At 43.6% G+C, this 21,977-nt stretch overlaps 1 protein-coding gene across 8 annotated transcripts in view; it reads left to right on the forward strand.

Annotated features, from left to right (window-relative positions):
- The window catches only part of LOC124184489 (protein scalloped), a 101,514-nt gene that overhangs the window by 74,248 nt on the left and 5,289 nt on the right, over positions 1 to 21,977 (forward strand). For 7 of the 8 annotated variants that reach the window (XM_046574229.1, XM_046574232.1, XM_046574230.1 and 4 more), the window contains 4 exons: positions 2,656 to 2,780; positions 3,596 to 3,734; positions 18,713 to 18,843; positions 21,178 to 21,333. In XM_046574229.1, the coding sequence (XP_046430185.1) occupies positions 2,656 to 2,780; positions 3,596 to 3,734; positions 18,713 to 18,843; positions 21,178 to 21,333 (551 nt within the window). The remainder of the gene's footprint in view (positions 1 to 2,655; positions 2,781 to 3,595; positions 3,735 to 18,712; positions 18,844 to 21,177; positions 21,334 to 21,977) is intronic. The other variant, XM_046574235.1, reaches the window with a different exon arrangement.

Below are 21,977 nucleotides of genomic sequence, written 5' to 3' on the forward strand. Positions count from 1 at the left end.
CTGTAATCGAAAATATCGGAATATACCGTTGACGAATTTCGTTCGAAAATACACGGCTGGATGAAATACGGTGTTCGTTTTTCGATCACTCATACAACGTACAACTTTTGTTTTTAACCTGTGCATATTTGACACCTTTCGTTATCGTAAACGAATCGAGATCGGATTTTTCTACTCGACCGTGTATCGATGATCGGATTCGTCACGCTGCGTCGTTTCACAACGCGCATTTTCAGGTTTGTTAGAAATTTCGAGAAAAAAAGGTTTTATCGTTGGCGAAAGGAAAGGCGAATCAATAAAAAATACATCGTTTGGCTCTATCGGACCTCGTACAAACCCTGTACTAATTTTGTTTACAAAGCTCATCGGGAACGGCATCTTGTAAAACAAATAATCCATTCGTCGACGGATTTCGCGCGCGAATAATGCCGGAATGGCGTTTCAGACTGGCTTGATATCCATCAACGGTATCCGTACGGACAAGGAAGGCAGATATACGCAAGGAGGACAATATTTATCGTCGTAATCAGTCGTGCCGTGCCGCTTTGGCGTAACCAGGAAGCCTGTAATACCTACGTTTCTATCTATCGTCTGGCGCATTAACGCAAAGAAAGTTACCGTTACGGATGAGGAATTACACGCCGTCGATCTAACGATCCGTCTCCGTCTCTCTGTATTCGTCTAAATGTACGCCTCGCCGCGCATTAATTGTTTCGAAATATGCATGCCTGATCCAATCGCCGTTTGAATGAATCGTTTGTTTTTTTTTTCTATTTTCTTTTAAAATTCTAACGACGGTAAAGCAAGTTAGGGTTTTGAAATTTTCGATCATCTTATAACGAGTTTGTCGATACGATTTACACGTGAAACGGGTAAAAAATGATCAATCTTTGAATTAATATCCTTGAATACGAAAATTTTTCTACCATTTTCATAGTTTGCATTCAACTTCTTTCGATTTACCGAATTTCATCGAATCTCAATCGTCATAAAGTTGCGAAATTCATAACAAAATTCACCTAAAATCGCGTTCTACAAACGCTTCAACCATAATTCCAGTATCTCCGATTCCAACACAATTCAACCCTTTACCGTTTCTCAACTAGATACACACGTATCTAGTTCACCGATTTCTTATCTGTCGAGGATGTCGAACGTCTAGTTTTCCCCATTGACGTTATATTAACAATTGTGCCGAAGAGTCGAGGAAATGAGAGTTTGCTTCTCGTTTCACTCCCTTTGGGAGAGGCGGAGTCGTCGCCTACGACGAGTTTATATCCTCCCCCCCACCTAAAAACTTGTCCGCCGCATGGGTTATATGCAGACTGATACCGCGATATCAGACCACTTGTTGCTCGTTTCGGCCTCCCGCTCTATTTTTCACGTGCTCGCTTCGTCCTCCTCCTCCGGCTCGTGCTCCTTCCTCCTCCCCCCCCCCCCCCCCTTTCCTCCTCCTCCTCTTCCCTCCCATCATCCGACTACTTTACCTCGTCTTTCTATTCGTACTTCAAGCCCTGCAAGGTTGCACGATCCTCCGCATCCGTTACCGCCAGGGGATGTTTTACAACCAGAAGCTTAACCGCCCCCTCGGTTAAAGGTATAAACGTTGAACCGATTCACTCGGGACGCGTGGCAGAATCCCGTGATGTTCGATACTGTTTATTTAACCAAAAACATCGGGGTCGGCAAGTGGTGAGCTTTTTTTTTTTTTTTTTTCCTCGTCATCGTACTTTTTTTTACGTACTAGTTTATTTGTTTTTCGGGGAAGATTGTTGTTACTGTTGTTACAGACAGGGGCAATATTATACCTTGTATATTTTTATACTGTAATAAATTGGCGGGAAGCCGATTACACGTTGCAATCGAAAAAGCTTACCGAGAGAAAATGCGAATTTGTACGACCTACTTGTAATTCAAATATCAGCTCGTCATTCGGCATCCATAATTCCGATATCGTGTATCTGTATGATATATAGGAAGAGGCTGAAGAAGAAGATTGCAAAAATAAAGTAAGAAAGACGGAAAACTGTTTTACTACTCGTTTATAAGACCGACGTTATTTGTTAAGCTTGAAGATACGGTTTTTTTTTACTCCTATACAAACGAGAATGAAAATCATTCATCGATGTGAGATTTAAACGGTTCTTCGGTCCTATCTTCCTCTCGCACAGTTAATTTGTGTAATCGATCTATTGCTCCAAATTGATGAATTCTACGCTTACATAAATTCTACACAAACACTGCACGCACACGCACGCCAATTTTCTATTTACTTATATCACTCGGTACGATGTACGTTTATTTTTTGTGAAATTGAATTTTTACAGAAGCGAAAATTTAATTAGTAGAATTAAAAAAGGTTGAACGCAGAAGCATGGAAAAGTAAAATAATAAAATCGATTTTGCCGTTCAATGTTTCGACCTTTTTATATTTTGTTATTCCGCGTTTCGCTTTTGTATATTTACAATGTTACACAAGTACTCCGAGTTTCCAAATTTGTAAATTTTATTTAAAAATTTGACATTCCGCTCCTTCTGCAAATCGACAATTCTTGTTTGTTTGTTTGTTTGTTTGTTTTTTTTTCTCCACCCCTAACCAAAGCGGTTCTTTCCTGTAACCTGGCACGCGATGATTAATTTTTCGCATTGTTACAGGCAGTGCGGTGGCTGCAGCCGACACCATTTCCTCGCCGTGGACCCCCGCGAGTTCCGGGCCGCCGCCCGACGCCAACGGCTCCGGCTCGGATACGAAGAATCTCGACGTTGGCGACATCAGCGATGTAAGTTTGAAGAGCGTTGTAACAGCGATCCGGAGGAGAGAAAAAAAGAGAGACGGAAAATGAAAAATTACCCAAAAGATCGTCGCGTAACCGCTGCAAAAAAAATTTATTTTAAAAGTGTACTCCGTAGAAATGTTTTTACAGCGACTATCAATTGACGTTGATGTATCGATAAAACCAAAATTATTTACAATCGGTGTATCGAGTGTATGCCTGCCTAAATAACTCGTACTTTATACCCGGTGTTCATTGATTTATTAAAAATTAAAATATGACTTATTCTGCGAATTTCAATTCATCGATAAAGTAGTAAACACGTTACGTTGCATACGGATATAACGAAGGAAGTTCTGGCGAGGTTCGCTGGAACGAAAAATCGGAGACTGTCACTGTATTATTATTATTATTATCGATATTATTACTATTATTATATGTATAATAATGCGTGCGAATCTCGTTGTGAGGCAAATTTTTTCTTTTGCGAAAATAAAATTAGCGAGAATGAAAGCTCGAAGAAGATTTTGAAATTAAATATTCTTGCTTAGTTTATCGTGCAATTTGGATTATACAACGCGAATTTTTTGTTGTTTGTAACGGTGAAATTTTCGGTCATCAATTTTCGGCGAATAGTGTTCGCAATCGTAATTACAACGAACTGCTAATTTTTCACAGTTGAAACGATTGCGTGAATTTTCGATTACGCATGAAAATTGTTTTGCGACTTTTCCTTCCGATTCTGTGCAAATTGTATAAATTTTTGTTTTTTAATATTGTATTATTTATTTCTATTTTCTTTACGTTACCCTTGCTTACAGGACGAAAAGGATTTGTCGGCAGCGGACGCGGAGGGTGTCTGGTCACCGGATATCGAACAGAGCTTCCAAGAGGCGTTGGCGATTTACCCGCCATGCGGTCGGCGCAAAATTATCCTCTCAGACGAAGGCAAGATGTACGGTGAGTAAGAACTTGTTTTTCTATTGTACGTCTGACACCTTATAAAATGATCGAACGAGTCCGTCGTTAAATATGATTTTTTATTTACTACACATTTGCTGCGGAAAAGAGTTGTCAAATTACGAAGTCGGCTTAGCGACGTAAATTATCACACGTTTGACTCGAATTGACGGTAAAAAATGTTTGATTTGACTAAAACTTATAAGAGAGACGTTTCAAAGAAATTTAATATGAATTTACTAAGTTACGTGGTAAATTTATTGTATTTTTAACACTGGGTTTTAGGAAATCGATCGATCGTGGGTATTTAAAATGTCGATAATACTCGAATGGCGAGAAATTTCACGTTGCGGAAATCGCAGCGCATGCAAAGTTTCGAATTGGCCGAAACCATCCTTGGCTCCCGGGTCCCGGCAGTTTGGCAGGACTCCTTTCCTTCCTTCCTTCCTTCCTTCCTTTCTTTCCTTTCTTTCTTCCTCGCCTCGCGTTTATTGCTCGCTCCGCTGAGGTCAGTCCGTCTATACTTACGTGACCGAGCCGATATTGGCTTGCGGCTTGGCCGACACGTCGCGTCGCCACCTCCGGCACCTTGATTCTCTCCCACACAGCGGCCGGAGGCAATATTCTTCGTCACGGTTGAGCGGAAAACGATCCACCGAACGGAAGCTTTATTCCCGTGAAATCGATGACCGGCCGATGTATATACGCTGCAACTTCTCCGGTCAATTTTATCAATCTTCTGTTTATACCGGAAGTCAGAAATTTATCTGGAATATTTATCTGGGAATTTTTCGATCTCGATCTTGACACTTGCGACAACGGTTGAAGAAGTTCTTCGACTTCTCAAAATTAGCAGAGTCGAATATTTCGTACCGGAGACATCGTTGTAAAATTATTTCTTTTCGAATGTGAAAACCAAGAGATGATTAACTCCGACGCGTATCATCGGGTGTTTCGTTCGAGAGTGGAGAACTTGTAAAGCTAACCGAGGTGCAAATCACGAGGCAGTTCTTTTTCCGGGATTACGAGCGGAGCTCCCGCGCAGTTATTGTATCGCTGAGAGCATGAATTGATTCATTACCGGGTTACAATGCGTTTTAATTTTCATTAAGCTCCAAATGAAAACCTCCTCTCCTCTCCCCAAGCTCCGAACACCGCGTACATATACCAGCGGGGGATTCTGACCCGGCAAAAGCTCGCAGCGGCAATTGAATCACGAAATAAAAACCCGGCGTCGAGTGCTTTAATTCAATTCTCGCGTCGTCGGATAAATGAACAACATTTCATTTCACTCTTTCTCTCTTCCCTCCTCTTTTATTATATCATACACCGTAACATCTCACCGAGAACCGGGCTCAAAGTTACCCGTTATACCTCCTCCACTCATCGCCGCTGTATCTTCTCTCGTTTCCACTCTTGGGTGGATTTTATGAAAAATTATATATATATATATATATTTTTTTTTTATATCAAGAATCGGCACGTAGAATTAGTCACGCACACCGGGAGAAATTCGTTATGACGCCGAGCTGCCGAAGCTAGTCGACCGATCCTGCAACAGAAGGCGAGTCCAAGGTACGGTAGGTATTAAAGTTCGAAAGGGTGGAAAGTTTAAATTAATTCGCACCTCCTCGGCACCCGGTGGAATTCGAAATCGCGCGCATCCGGTATATAAACGTCTCTTACAAGCAAAAGCAATAAAGTCGATTCGGCAGAAGTGGCTGATGCTGGATGCTGGATGCTGGATGCTGGACGGCAGCCAGTCGGGGCGAAAGACCCGCCCGATGGAAACAAAGGATAACGAGGCGTGAGGATCGTTTAACTCGACTGCCCATCGATCCTCTCGAAACTTATTTCGCCCTCCCCGAGGTTCTCGCTCCCGCTCGAGAGGCCTCATTGCGTCCCTCGAGAGCCAATAAAGGATTAGCCTCTCCCTGATTAAATATCCCTAAGCAATTTATCGCCCCGCCGTCTCCTCCTCCTTCCATTCCCGTATCTCTCTTCCTTTCTTTCTCAACTTCGATCGTTTCCGCATCTATTACGCTGCACGTGTATGTGTACGTATACACCTACATGTAAAGGATTTAAATTTTACCCGCGTGTAGAATTACAAGCTACTCGGTATGTCGCGAATAATTCACACACTGGATTTAAAATCCTCTCACTCTACGTAAAACGTGAATTTACAGGTTTTAACGCGTCTTCGGATAACAGTGTGCGATACGACAGTATAGATATTCATTTTTACACAAGGCGAAATGTGAAATTTTAGTCTTATCGTCGCAATCGTCAATAGCATTGATCACTTTTTCCACAACCGATCGTCACCGAGACGTAAAAAGTAATTTCCAAAATCTTTGTCCCGTTTAGTCGAGAGACGAAGATTTTTCCGCCACGATTAATAAAGATAATCCGTAACTTTGATCACATTATCCGACAATAAAATATTTCGCGTTTTACCCTAGACCATCCATTGTTACATCACCGTGGCGGATATCGGTACAGCGCAAAATACTTACTGGCCTAGGAAAGATTTACAGCCACCTATAACAGTCGCGCGCGCATACTCGAAAAGCCAGCACGCGTCTGTACAAGGGTGTACATGTGCAGAGTGCACATCGAACGCGTTCACTCGGCCGAGAATTTCTTCCAGGGTCGTTAAAAAGCTGGGCACAAACGATCCTTGAAACGGCGTTCAGATATTCTCTCGAAGATTACTCCTTCGGGTTCCTCGGTAGAACCCGCGCATCTGCTTACACTCTACCTGCACGTGATGATACTTGGCCGCGGTATTCTTGTTTCTACACGCATCCGCGTATCCGTGCGCCCGTTGCGGATGTGTAGCAAGATTTTCCGCCGCGGTCGCCCGTAACGCGTTTCCATTATACGCGCACCCTTATTTACGTAATACGTAATGTTACACACGTATACGTATCGCATCTGCGACTCGTGGGGGATATGTAAACGAATGCGTGTGTGTGTGTGTTTGTGTATGAATAATCTTTCCTCGAATATGGCGGGCCTTCAGTGTTATATCTTTCATCGAAGTGTCGCTTTTTCGCAAGACAGCTCTTTTCACACACGCAACATCGCGTGAGGTGTCTTCGATTCGTTTTATTGCCTTACTTTTTTATTCTTCTCTTCCTCGTCTTCTTGAATTTTTTTTTTTTTTTTTTTTTTTTTTTACTCCTATTGGTACAATTTTTATATCGCACAATTTACAGACACTTATTCCTCTGATTAGTTTAGCTGTAATAATTATATTGCTCGTAAAATTTTATAGCTGGAGTAAGGAGAGAGAGAGAGAGAGAAAAAAAGAAAGAAAGAAAGAAAGAAAGAACCGACAATTCCAATACAGGCGTATTTCGAATTTTAATTCACAAAAATAACGATTCGTCAAGATCGACAAGACGAAGAATAAAAAAAGTAAAATCTCCAGACACCCGGTATATATAAAATCGTATTGCCGTCGTCCAACCACCACTCTCTGCAACGCGTATACAAACATACGTGCATTATACCTGTAGAAGCTACCGGTCGCGTCCTTTCCGGATGTTCGCTTTAATGTAACGTGCAAATTGTCCCCCCCCCCCCTCCCCCCCCCCCTCCTCTTCCCCCTTGGTTTCTCCCTTGACCCTTCTCCCTCCCCGCTCACACACGTTTAAACGAATGTTATACGGAAGCAACGAACCGGATTGGCTACGCGCGTTGCCGGGAAAAGGTTAAAACGCCAAGCTCTCCGAAACCGTGTGTATTAGGTAGACGACTACGACGGGCTTCCCTCGCGCATTGCTTCCTCGTCGGCAGGCGTGGGCGTCCATCCGAATGCTCAACCTCGAATAATGACCCATACTACCTGTGATACGCACCTTTCTCTCTTTCTCTCTTTCTCTCTCTCTCCTTCTGTTCGCTGTTTAACCATTCATCCGCATCCGCGGATCGCCCATCGCCATCCTTAAACGCGGCCTGTGTATTCAGCTTTCAAATATTTGCGCAACGGATTTCCGTCCCGCGTCGCGTAATGCAATCGGTAACAATTACCGCATGCGATAGAGAAAAAAAATTTGTAGAAATATCGAAAAATGATGAAACATTTTCTACGACTGTTGACAAAATTTGTGCTGTAGATTTCACGTACGTGAATCGATTCCCGTGCATACGGAGAGGGAGGGGGGATTGCGTTGAAATTTATTTAAATTGTTAATTATTACGGAATATACGCTTTAGGTGAAGTGTTTTCATTTTCAACGTATACGAGATAAGAATTTAGGCTGGAATTGAATTGCGACTTTCAATTTGTGCGATAAAATTTGATACCAAAGTGTTGGTGCGTTCATTTTATACCATAAAATTGTGCCGAATATCGTTGCGTAAAAGAATAAAAATTGACGATAGGACGTGAAAGTAAAAAGAACTCTCAGCGTGTAGAGATTTTCATTTTACGTAAACTCGGATAGTGCAGCGTGGGTAATCTTTGGGGGACGTGGACGTATTTGGTGGCGCTTTAGGGGGGGCGGCGGAGGCGGTGGTGTCCAGTTATTGACCGGCGGTCATGGGATGGCGAATCTCTCCTCGTCCTCCTCGACGAAAAGGAGAGAGAGACGCGGGCACCTTGTAGTCGTCGTCCGTAGCCGAGACTATACAGCTACTACTCCTTAAGGACGATCGCATGCAGCCTCTCGTCCTCGAGGGATTTTCCCCTTATCCTCCTCCTCGTTCTCCGTAACCCTCAAAAGCTCGTTTCCAAGCCGTATTCATTCGTCATTTTACCGAATGAACGCACCTTGCGCTGTTTCACGGATTTATGTACCTCCGTTGGATACGAAGATAAATTATAGGTACCTGGGCGTTTGATTTTCATTTTCATTTTCATTTTTATTTTTATTTTTTTTTTCTCTGCACGTTTTCACGCGGAGGCACGGCAAGACAAATTTTCACTCGACGTGACGTGTGCAGGATTTGGAAACGGGAACGCGTCGAATGTCTTCGATCGGTTTTTCATCCCTCTGGCTGCGACAGCATGCGATGCCTTCGAGGCTTCTTCTTAGCTGTATTTTATACGGACGAGCTACGTGAACGATGTGTGTGTATATATATATATATATATATATATATTTTTATATTATTTTATATATATTTTTTTTTTTTACAGTCTTTTTTCAATGACTCGACAATTTCTCCTCCTCATAAATACATTATATATAAATGTATGTTGTGCACGATGCGGTTATTTTCGAGCGATTATCCTTGTACGTTGAAAATTTTAACGCAGTGATGTAATTTGGTACAGAGCGGTGAAAGCGTATGTATAATTATCAGGGTTGAGAAAACAAATTGAGGCACCGTTCGTTTTTATTTATTTTATATAAAACCGTGTCACTTTGGTGAAAAAACGCAAAACAAACTATCTTTTACCACAAAATTAACCCGCATTTACAGGTAAAATTGAAGAGGAAAATTATAAAAAGGCTTCAAGTGTCACAGTTTGAGAAAAATAATAAATCAAAGACGAATTCAAGCTACAAATAATGATACGGCGAGGATGAAAGAGTGTTTCTCGGTTTCTTAAAAAAAAATGTTAAAAAAAAAATCCTCCAGAATTATTCGTCCGATCTTAATTCCCACCGTCGAAAAGCAAATAATGAAAGCACGCACGTCGGCAGGTAACGCAACCATTAGCGTACGTCTGATTTCCGTTTTAATTTGTCCCCCGCGGGCTGTGTAAGCTTGCTCGCAGCTCGATATAATCAGAATTAATTGCCTCAGCAACGAGGCTCGGCGGGCGAATTGAATCAATCCAATTCCGTTTACTGATAAATCAACAAACCAAACCTGGCCGCTACCGCATCCTCCTCCGCGTGCATCGTGCACCTCGTGCCGGATGCCAGGCCGCACCGTGACGCTCGTAGATGGACCAACAATCGACGTTGCCAGGAGCATTGCCGCATATTCGATGTTTGGATTGCTCATCCGGGCTTCCAGCGTAAATTTCGCGGTTTTCGAGCCAACCGTTCCTGAAATTCTCTCTTTGCTATATCCCGCGCGGAGCCCGGGATGGATCGGATTTATCGCGCTCCGCACGTACGCTTTCACGTGTGTCTGTATATTTATATACTTACGCGCGTACGTACGTTGAAACGTCCAACCGCAGCGTGCCGTGCAGTTCATTCGGAGAGAAAAGTGGCCAATCATCCGCGTCTAGGAGATATTCCGCTTCTGCAAACGCGTCGACGATTTTATTTATACAGGCTTTTCGAAGAGCAAAAATTCTGCTAATCAAGCCTGACTTTATAGCCGCTCTTACGTACCGTAACAACCGATCTCTCAATCGTCACCTCTCAACGGGCAATGCAACGTTGCGACAAAAAGAAAAAAAAAAAAACTGCAACCGCCTTCGCGGAGCCGAAATTTTGAATCAATGCGTTAATTCGACTCCGCATCGCCGACAACAACGAATCGCCTTCACCCCCTTCTTCCGTCGAGGTTTTTCGAACGAGCATATCCAACGGTTCGCCTCGGTCCGGTTGAATCCGTCGCTAGAATCCCGGGCGTTTCCATATTCCCGGGGTCGACAATGGGCGCCGAGGTCCCTGCAGCTCATCCCCGTTCCCTTCTTCGTCTCGCCGTAGTCGGCCCTATGTAATAATCTGCTTCGCATTGTCCGTCTTCTCGGTAGAACCGAGCGAGAGAGTCCTTTGACATCTCGCCGAGTTTAATTAAACGGGAGCGTAATGGTCCCGACCGGGCGGCGTGACCAAGATGACCGAAGCGACCCTGCACCCTGTCGCCGGCGGGATGGTCTTATACCTCACCCTCGACCCATCCCCTTCCGTACCCCTGCCATTCTCAACCGCCGGGACAATTTCGCACACCTAAGTATTTCGCGGAGGGGTCAGCGAATTTATTCCAATTCCTCGAATGCGCAAAAGCGCGAAGATCGTACCGCATGCTTCGTGCAACGGTCAAGGTGCAAGCTTCCGGATTTCCTTTACGTACGAATGAAGACAAAGGAACAAAGTTAAACCCGTCGAGTTTACTTCGAGTTTTGCCGCTGCAGCGAGCTTTAACGACGGCTGATACGAAACTCGATCGCAGTTTGCGCGGGATGCTCGGCGACATTTGACTAAAGGATTCACCCCTCGTCTTATTCTACGAATTTATACATACGAGAGTCTGTTCGTGTAACACCCGGGACACCGTGTTTAGCGTAGCGTCTTATTACTTGCCGGAATACGTGCGATATCGTTGTTTGATATTTATTGGCGCGCACGTGCCGCTGCCAAAATGACGGACAGACGAGCTCGGGTTTTATCATTTTTTTTTTTTTAACGGCATTAGACGGGAATGACAATGGGAGGAGGTTGGGGGAGTCGAGGGTGCGTCAGGGCAAGTTTGCAAATTAATTATTCATCATCGCGACAAGAAACTCGTCGACGAGGCGTCCCAGGGACTATCTCTCCTTAAAGGGAATAAATATCAAATGTGTATGTATAAACGTAATGTAAAAGAAGACAACGAGCCGTGCGCTAATTAAAATACCAACTTCTCTTGGTTCGTCCGCCTCAAAGGTGCGGAGAAGTCGTAGGAGAGATGGAGAGAGAGAGAGAGAAAGAGAGGGAATCGCGAACCTCGAGCTACGCGGTAGGATAAACACATATTCACGTTGAGATTTACTCGTTACGGAAGTCGAGGGCATAAAGAAAAAGGTATACGCCCATATTTTAATTTATAACAGGTAGGTAGGGTATACCTGATATATGTACGTGTAACACAATCACGCGAAGATAAGACCGTTTGTGAATCTTGACGATAAAATTGCGGTAAATATGCGCGCGCTGGGTATTTAAAATATAACAACTTCAATGTACTTTTTCCACATTTGCAAACGGAATATATTGTCCGGTGACTGATACTTTTGATTCTTAAAATCGATGTACATATAGAGTACATATTTTTTACGGTAAAGCTATTGTCGACAGTGGTATTTACCTGTATTTTGGTAAAATAAAGTGTACGGCGGGAGAAGAAATAAAAAAAAAAAAAAAAAAAGGAGAATAAGAACAAGAATAAGAAGAGCAGACTGTTTCAACCAGCGAAACACCGAGCCGAGTACCGATTGAACGAATCATCGATAAGCAACCGGCTTACGGTATAAGGGTAGGAAATGGGAATTTTATTCGAGGGTTTAGGGTGGTGGAAGAAAAGAGTCGAACCGCCGCACGTATCCGTTTTCCTGGGGTAGAACCGTAGAGTTGAGTTGAGAAGTGACGGCGGGAGGAAGGCAGTGAGTTAGCGTGGTATCACGCGGTGTAAGCCGGGCGACGCGGGACGTCGAGGGGCGAGGGTGACGGGGTGGAGGAAGAAATGAGAGAAGGACGAGGGGGGGGTGGAGGAGGAAAGGCGGGCGCGAGAAGAAGAAGCCAACGACGCCGTTGCCGGCCGAGGTACAGTCGGCGGGTGCGGGACGGAAACGCGGCCAAGCCTCGGATCCTGACGGCGAGGGGGTGGATGGCGGTGGAACGAACGGCGAGGACGAGAGAGCGGCGGAGAGGGGGCGGGGGTGGGGGGCCGGCCGCCTCCAACCCCCCGAAGGGTGGCGAAACTATGCGAAGAATCTGCAATTAGTGAACAGGGAGAGCGGAGAGTGCGCGGCGAGGCGAGGCGAGGACGTCGACGGGGAACGAGAGGGCGGGGATGAAGGGGGGGGGGGGGGGGGGGAGGCGGGTGAAGAAAATGGAAAGAACGGAAGATGGATGGAATGGTGGTGCCGCCGCCGACGCCGCCGACGCTGGGTTTCGAGTGGGGGATGTGCCGAGTCGAGGGGAGGGGGACGATAAGACGCCCGGAACGACGAAGACGACGACGGAGGTCACCGTGTCAGGGTGATGCGATCTTTCTGGCGTATTTCATACTGCTTATGTGCGTACGATTACTTTGGGTATCGTGTAACGCATGCGCGTAGATGTATGCAGGCGCGTGTTATAAGGACAAAAAAAAGCTGGTGTCTGGTGGAAAACTCGAGGAGAACGAGGAAAGTGCAATCGGTTTCCACTACTTTGTTGGGTCGAAAAACGTCGAATATAACGTGTTGAATTTTGATAATGCTTTTCGTTTCTCTTTGAGACAGGGGAGGGTTGAAGGACTGGAGCTTGAATTAAAAATTCAAATCCGTCCAGTTTGCGGCCCAACACACAAATCACACGCCTATACCGTACGTACGACTCGTTATCGCATACCGTTCGACAACACGTTCCCGTGTCGTCGAATTTTCTTGGCATCGCGTGCAAGAGGGTTGCACGCTGCATCCGTGGAGGCGTGTATAATATACCTGGCCGAGGCGCATTCCACGCGAAATGGGGTATATCTTGGCTTTTGATGTTCGACGATTGGACTAATTGGACAAACTACCCCCGCGCGAACGGTGCTCAAGGTTGAAGTACTCCCGAGGACTTGGGAGGACGATGAGGTCCTGTTTGCAAACCATTCATTAACGTCCTACCTACCAGTCTCGGCAGTTGGCTGGTTAGCGGTCGTAGCGGGGCTATTGGAAGAGAAACAATTCTCCTCCTAGTTTATACCCACACAAACATATATTTCGTACGTACCTGAAACGTTTCCAGTTAACCGTCTCTAGCCTCCTTTGCGGCTAACGCGATAGTGAAAGGATACGTTACCCGCACCGTGACCGCGGATACGTTTACATGCCTTGCAACGCTTCACGCCTTGCCCGCGTACTCGTACGTGTTTCTGCATGCGTGCTGCTATAATCATCGACGTCGATAAGTAAGCTGTAATCAATCATTCGATACGGAGACGGTCGTACCTGATCGAGCACCAGCTGCATCCTTGGTGTTAAATTGAGCGTGAGAATGAATTAAAAGAAAAATCAACTCCTGCTCGACTTCGACTTCGGGGTACAGATTACTACACGCACCGTGTCCTGTTTTATACAGTCGGACGTATAGTATGTATACAGCGTGTGCGCGACAATAGAATTTGGCATGAATAAATGACGCGCGTCCGGCTTATACTCCCGTGAACCGTTGGAAAGCTCGTTTAAAGAACCTCGCGAAAAAGTTTACCCCCAAACTACCCTGATCTCGACGTATGCACGGTCGAGAACCGGGAAAACCCCGTAAACGGAAGGAAGAGGAACCTCCGAGCTAACCTCTCCCCCACGGACTAAGAATTCGTCGACGGAATTCCCGAGATTCCGTAGCCTCGGCTCCTACGTCACTTCCTGTTTCCGAATCCCCCGAGAACGAACGACGACGACAACGACGTCGACGTCGCCGTCGGGTACGCCGAGAAACGTCCGGCGGTCGGCAGTTTTTGGAGGGAAACGACGACGACGGTGGTGACGACGCACTGGGAAGGTGCGGAATGCTCGGGGAGAACTCGTCGGGAAGAAGGTTCATGGCGGAGCCATTTAACGGTCTTTGCGAAATTGAGTCATCACGCGGTTCGCCTGGAATTTCGAATATTTTCCTCCCGATTCCCACCCCCCGACCTCCCCTTCCCCCTGTCCCCTTATATCCTTTCCCTCCTTCATCCCTTCGCGAACCTCCGTCCTGTCGCACCCTCTGCGACGACGCTACCGACCCCCTGAACACCGGGAATCATCCCCGCGCCACCCCGTCAAGACGGCGAAGGTCGATCAAGCGCTTTTTTTCATCCCGCAAGGGTTTAATCTCGGAAAAATACCAAATTCGACTCACCGCATGAAACTTTGCTCCGAAAATGCTTTTTTTCCCTCCGTTTTTCCCACCAAAGATAAAGAATTTATTCTTGTACGCGTTTCAGTGTCTACACATGGATGAGAATTTTGAAAAATTCTTCCGTCAACTAAAAACGAACTGGTTAAGCCAAACAACCTCGCTTTTTTTTTGCATATCTTATTGTTTAGCCCGATTTGAAACCCGCAAGAGTTGTATTTCAAGGTTCTACGAAACATCTCGAAGAATATGTAAAATTTTCAACATCATCAAAATTATAAACGACCGCCATTTCAAAACTGAAAGTGAAAAAGTTCTCATAAGGTTACCGGGAACATCGTCTAAACGTATACAATCGTCTATCCGTAGTTGCTAATATTTGTGGCGGTACCCTGATGTAAGTTTGCTTGGCATCGTTGTCGCAAAGATAAATATGTTTCCAAAATTTTTATCTTTTCTCCTCGCAACAGTAAACGTATCCCCCAAACTACACGGCAATTTCAACAAAACGCTCGTGCGTGAAAATCCGAGGAAAATAACTCAAAGGCAAAATCATCGCGTCGACGAGCATCGCGGTTCACGAGTGCAGCCTGAAAAGCTTGAAAGGGTAAGCGTCGATCCGAGGGTCTTAATTTAGATAAGATAGCCGAGCAAAGAGCGAGCAGCGAGATGTATCCAAGCGGTGCCTTGACGTTTGTTACTCCAGTCATTCTCCACGACCGGTTCCAGTACTGTTTATTTATTGGGACGATAAGTAAGGTGGAGAGATTAACCCCCCGGGTCATCTGGTGTAATGGATCGGATCGACGAAGGCATTTCGGAGCGTCGCGACGCTACGCCTCGCCGGGTCGGAAGATCGGGACGATTCGATCGCGATTTTATTTAACTTTTGTTTCATTTATTTATTTTTTGTTTTTTTTTTCACCCTCAAACTTCTAACTCATCATCGGGGGAAATAAATTCAGACGATATGTCATCGTGTTTAGACAGCTTGAATCGGAAAATTTAATATCTTACTACAGGCTGTGTGTCTCGACTTTTGAATGATACCGAGTAACTCCTGAGAGGAAGGGACGCTGCGGGGGTGAATCTGCCTTCCCTTTGAAAGCAGGGTTTGCCTCGACCTCGATACTTTCCACCTCATTCACCCGCTTCTGGCGCTCTTCCCTTTACAGGTACAAAATTAATTAAAACTGAATTTCGAAGCGACTTTTCCCCGGCGTGCTCGGATCAACGTATAGGTATACCTGTAATACCCGGATGGGAAATTTCATCTGATGTTCTCGCCATTAAATCTCTATACAAAACCGACTTGTTATTGTATCCGTTGAACCAAAAATAATCTCCAGGTTGTGTAAACTGCCGGATGATACTCGCTGGACTCGGAGTCGAGTAAAATTTGGAAAAAATATACTTTGCTCAACTCTGAATCGTTACTTCGTAATATCGCAAGTTTGGTTCGCGACTCGCCATCACTAATTATTATATTACGAATGACGTTTAGTCAGAAGCGGTTTAACAAGACGCTGACTACTCCGCAGAGAAAGAGAGAGATCAACAGCTGTTATCCTGCGACCTGCTTCGGGGTAGCGGTGCTTGAAAGTTTCTTCATCAGTGAGGCTGCATTCCCAGCTTGACTTTTTTGGTCACGCTTTATGCCTGCTGCAGAGCACGGAAATAAATTTATTACGCAGCCCGGACGTTTACGCTTAATATTTTCTAGCGCTTGCGGTAAAAAAAAAAAAAACTGTTCCAGACGTCAATACAAACAACGGCCAAATTTTGCTACAAAGAGAAAATTAAAAATACACTCGTACCAAGGCGCTCGTGAAAATCGTGACGCTTATCGGTCGAATTGAGTCCCGCTACCGTCGTATTCACCCTATTATACCCCTTGCATGATTTTTATGAATACCTATCGCCGTTCCTGTTTCATTGACTTGTGCACATATGGATGTGTAATATAGGTATGTAGGTACCTCGATAAAGATTTGATCGCTGGTAAATCTGCGCCACGAAAAGCTGGTATGTACTTGTATAGAAATGGCTCTGTTCGCGGTTCGCTCGGTTCGATTTCTCCTTCTCGTATCGCTTCCTTCCATTATATATATACGATGATGACGACGATTATGATCATGTCAGATTTTTTTTGAAGAATAGAACTAAGCCTTCAATAATTATATATATAAAATTCATCGATCGGAAGTGCAAACGTCATTTCGCCCATAGTTTATAAACTGGTTCAGGATATAAATAAATAAACAAATATATATAATACGTATATCTGTATACGTCGCGTCGGAGATTGAAAAATATCCGAATAAACCAGCAGAGCGGAATGATCGTAGACAAGTGCGACAGAAATCCTTGCCCAGTAAATTTCATTCGTACAATCATTGCCATGTATCGCAGAGATTAAATCTGCATCATATACCTGTTCCGGACAGGCAATAAACTCAATTTATCTTTATCGACTGTAAACTGTGCCGTGCTAAAACCTTATCATCCCAAGCTGACGGTGACGCAGTGGGGTTGCTTATAAATACACGTGTACGTAATACGGTCTGTAAGGGTATCAAATAAATTGTAAACCTTACACCCTGTGGATAAGGTTATATTGTACATACCCGATTACATTCACGCGTTAAAAAAAAGAATCTTTTCCAGCTCTGTAATATCGGTAGAAAAAATAATATTCTTGGTACTTTAAAACCACATCCGACGAATCCTGCGATATATTTCCGGTCACTGGTTATCTGGAGGAACTGGAGGAACTGGTTCGACCGCAGATGGGTGTGGATTTATATTTTAATTTAAATTTTTTTCCTCTTTTTTCACCAGCAGTCGAGCGGTGTCTTTGTTATACGCCTGATATGCACGGTGCGATTCATTGACCTGTTATAACCGAGTATCGGACGAAACGGGAATCAATTACCGTTGAACGGCAAGCGAGGTGTGTCGGTTCACGATTCGAAAAATAGATGTGAAAAATGAACGCTGTCTAGCCAGCCAGTCGGTTTCAGACGGATGGAAAAGTGTTTGTTTGAGGTTCTCAAGCTGGAGCATCTGTTTCGCATCAATTTGATAGTTCTGTGTTGCTTTGTTTCCTATGAAAGCACCGAGGGGAAAAGCTAGATTCGTTTGGATTCGGGTTACAGTAATTATCGTCAAACAAAAATAGTATATCGTGCAACGAGTGGGCAAAAGTCACGATTCCTAATCAGTGCGGATATCTTACCAACTCGGAATTTTTCACAGTAAAGATGTAGAATTACGCGATTTCGGCCGCCTGTTGAACATCAACAAAATACGCCATTTCCCGAAGCAAATACTCGTACAGTGGGTAAAAACAGTTTTTTCACTCTAGTGAAAAAATTGTTTGCTATTTCCCAACGCTCACGTCATTCGTTGTTTTTATTGCGCACGCTATACCCAAACATTATACCCAACGCAACGAGCAATGGTGAAAGTAACAAGAAGCGAACTACGTTCCCCTTCATAATTTCTATCTTCTCCTCCGGATAAATGAAAACGCTGTTTCGAACTCTCGAGGCTGCGGGGTGCGTGCAGGTATTCTCGCATTATTTTCTCCTCGGCATCTCTCCTCTGCTACTCCTGCTTCTTCTCGCAGGCGTGTAGTTATAACGCACAAACGTAAATATAGATTCGTCCAGAGGACCCCGTTTCGTTCGTTGGCTCACAGTTTGTTCGTTTGTTAAGTCGAGGCTGCGCTTTCGCCCCGGCTTCACCCGGTTCTGCAGCACTTACCAACATCACACGCCCGCTTAATTATAGACTATCGAAGACGTTAGCCGCAGAGGTTCAAGTGGCCATAAAGAGGGAACCGGGCCCCGCTCCTCTCTCCTCTCTCCTCTCTCCTCTCTCTCTCTCTTTCTCGTTCCCTCTGCTCTCCAGACCCGAACTCGGAGAGAGTTGAATTCGTGATTGCGGGGTATCTTGACCGGAGAACCAAATTGAGCTAACTAGCAAATGGAACCAATAATACCCATCGAGTTGAGCTCCTAGTACCCCAATCTCGAGAGTGCGTTGAGATTCGGGGGGGCCTCTGATCCGGGCTTTTGATCATGGGATGAAATCCGTCAGACCTCAAACTACGCAGTTATACGTTGTACGGTTTATTGGGACAAACAAAAAATACCTTCAATTTTTTCTTCTTCTTCTTATTCTTCTTCTTCTTCTTCTTCTTCTTATCAAGGATTTGCTAAGTCTCAGGAACAATTTGTTTTGATAATTCTGTTGCAGGTCGCAACGAGTTAATAGCTCGGTACATAAAACTGCGAACGGGAAAGACGAGAACGAGGAAACAAGTCTCGTCGCACATCCAGGTACTCGCCAGGCGAAAACTACGGGAAATTCAGGCAAAGCTCAAAGTGGTAAGTTTCCCTCTGTCTCTCTCTTTCTCGCCCTCTCGCCCTCTCGACCTCTCTGTCTTTCACCTTCCCTTCTATACTTCTTCTGTACTTCAAGAATTGCGATATTTCGTCTCGCATTACGTCAAGTTACCATAGTACAGGTAATTGTTACACGTAAAACTGACGGAACGTTATCATAATTTTCAATGTCACGTATATTCGTAATAAATTACAACGAAAAAAAAAAATACAACATTAAGAAACTTGGTTATTTCTCTAACGAATACGAGTAATAATTTTTTCAACACTTTCTTTCTTTTTTTATTGTTGATCAATCCGCCGTTTCTATCGACGCTCCGGCACGTATCTAGTTTAGCATGTAACATATCTTTGGATAATCCTCGCGCGTAAAAAATTAACTAGCGATGTTTAATCAACAGATTTGAGTTATTAAAACATTTCGCGAATAATTCAGCGCACGGTTGATAAATCAAAAAACCTCTTTTATTCGACGCATTCGGTTATATACCGCCAGAGTTTATCACTGTTTATTGGTCGCGTAAATTCGTGCCCGCACACACATTTGTCCGTACGTACAAACAGATGCTCGTGCAATTCCGCGTTGCGAAATGCCTGAATATTCGATCGTTACGCGGTTGTTGTTCCATCGAGGGAAAAACGGCTTTAGGGAAATGTATAGAACCTCTACACACGTCCGTATATCTATAACCACGGAACTATCGTCTGCCGTGTATTTTGTGGGTTAAAACGGTGATATTGCACTGCCGACGGCTCGGCCGGCGCGTTGCAAGCTGCACAAGGGATATTATTGCTCACAATTTTACCGCGTTCGAACCGAACCAGATTTAATTGCGAACATATCAGGCCGTGCTGCCTGCAGCGTACCCGCTACTCTAGTAAATCATTTTGCAAATAAAATCAACCGTGCGCAATTATAAACGTAGCTGCATCGTGAATCGACGAGTCGATTATGGACTACCTATTTTTCATTTTCTCAATTGTAACCATACTAGTACGTAATATTCATTTACTGCAACCGTTTTATATTATTTGTCATTTCAAAGGAATCGGAATTTTATCAAACAGTTGTAAGTTATAAAACCACAATCATTGGGTATATATCCGCAGGAAAAAAAACTTCGTTATTGGCTTATGAAAATATATTATTCACTCTCATTTTTTTTTTTTATTTTTTTTTTTTCGTACAACTATCACCGTTACCGTAGGATCCCCATTGTTCACGGTTTATGCACACCGATCAATATTCCGCGTTTTCAAAAGTTAATTAATACTCGATGAATAGTGAGGTTTCGGATTTGGAAAACGTTCAATTCCCTCCCGATTTAATTGGTCGCTGCTCATCTGTACTCCGTTATGTACGGGAATATCGAGTTTATGCAAGTAGTGAGAAAAATAGAATGAAAAATATTCAAATGACGTTTGTTGTTGTTGTTGTTGTTGTTGTTGTTATTATTATTAATTTTTATTTTTTTATTTTAGTAGCACGCTGCTCGCTTACATCCTCGGTCAATTGGATTTTCAGCAGTGGTTCCAATTTATTCTTTTAACCGTCGTTTTCTCACCGTATCTCTTACACTGAGAAAAGTGTTTACTTACCGTTAAAAAACGTATATTTGGATATGGCGAAACAAATGTTTTGTTATTATTATGAAATTTTAGTTGAGCCAAATAATGTTCGTTGGAAATTCGTTAACAGTTGACAAATAATGATTGGCTGAAGTAAAATTTAATAATACTAACTAAACATTTGTTTCGCCATATCCAAATATACGTTTGTTAACGGTAAATAAACTCTTTTCTCGGTGTATATATTATATTGTACGAAACGTCACGTTGCCACGAATATTGACGCCGGAATCCAGCGGGAGGGAATGAGGAAGAACGTGACGTTTTTGGTGGAAGTATATAACCGTAATTGAAAACTCTTCGGATCCCCGTAACTGCGGAACGATGAAATAAAGCTGAATCCTTCGAGTATCCTACCCTTTATCGTCAGCGTGATTTCACCGTTGAATTTTTCGCAAGCCGTGGAAATTCGAAGCTTCTCATTCGCCCAAGTTAACCGATAGTTTCAGACAACATCGTAGAAATGATGAAAGTCCAGCAACCCGAAACGCGAACCTTACGATTAATTATAGAGGAAAACTGTTTGAATATAATTCTTATAATTCGCTTGGTCGATTGTGCAATGATTAATTTTTCGATCGAAAACAAGCATTTCGATGCTTGCGTAGGTAAAAAATAATGCAGGTTTTACGAGGAGTCGATGCCACGGATTTTTGGTCGATAATACCGTATTTGACAATTTGATAGGATCATGCTGCGAAGGAGAAGGCATTGCAGACAATGTCGAGCATGTCCAGTGCGCAGATAGTGTCGGCTGGATCAGCGATACACAACAAGATGCCCCCCGCCCTTGTGGGGCCCTTAGCCCTCCACACTTCCACCCCCGTCTCCTATCCCGGAGCGGTAAGTCCCACGAGGAAAAACCCTGGGTGATGATTATGATGATGATGATGATGATGATTATGCCACTGCCAAAGAGACGCCGCGGCTTAACGCTCGCTGTTTTACTATTCACACGCACATACACGCTGGCACGCATTTCTAAGACGACGAGGCATACTGTACACGGATTCGATAACAAATAAAAAAAAAAAAAAAAAAATTCCCAACATCTAATTATTCGATTAATTTTGCGCTGTAATAATTTTTTTTCTAATTTTACAATCTTTGCTTATAAACATGTGCTACAAAATTATATTTCACATCGTACCTCGTCTTCTTAGGATGATAATAATAATAATCATAATAATAATAATAATAACAACAACTTTATACAACGTTATAACTTCCATTTTCCCGTGAGATTGTAATATTCTTACTAGAATTTGCTTTTCTTTTTTTTTTCATCCTCAATACGTTTTTCGTTACTTTCATCATACCATACATAAAATTGATTTTATTTTCATTTCACTGAATTATAACTTATGGATCGTTGAGATATTACATGGTGCGGATTTAGTAATTACACACGCTCACACACACACACACACACACACACATATGATGTATAAATAATTTTTTACCGTTTTTATGTACATACGTAATTC

The sequence above is a fragment of the Neodiprion fabricii genome, chromosome 6 (genome assembly GCF_021155785.1).
Source record: "Neodiprion fabricii isolate iyNeoFabr1 chromosome 6, iyNeoFabr1.1, whole genome shotgun sequence".
Taxonomy (NCBI): domain Eukaryota; kingdom Metazoa; phylum Arthropoda; class Insecta; order Hymenoptera; family Diprionidae; genus Neodiprion; species Neodiprion fabricii.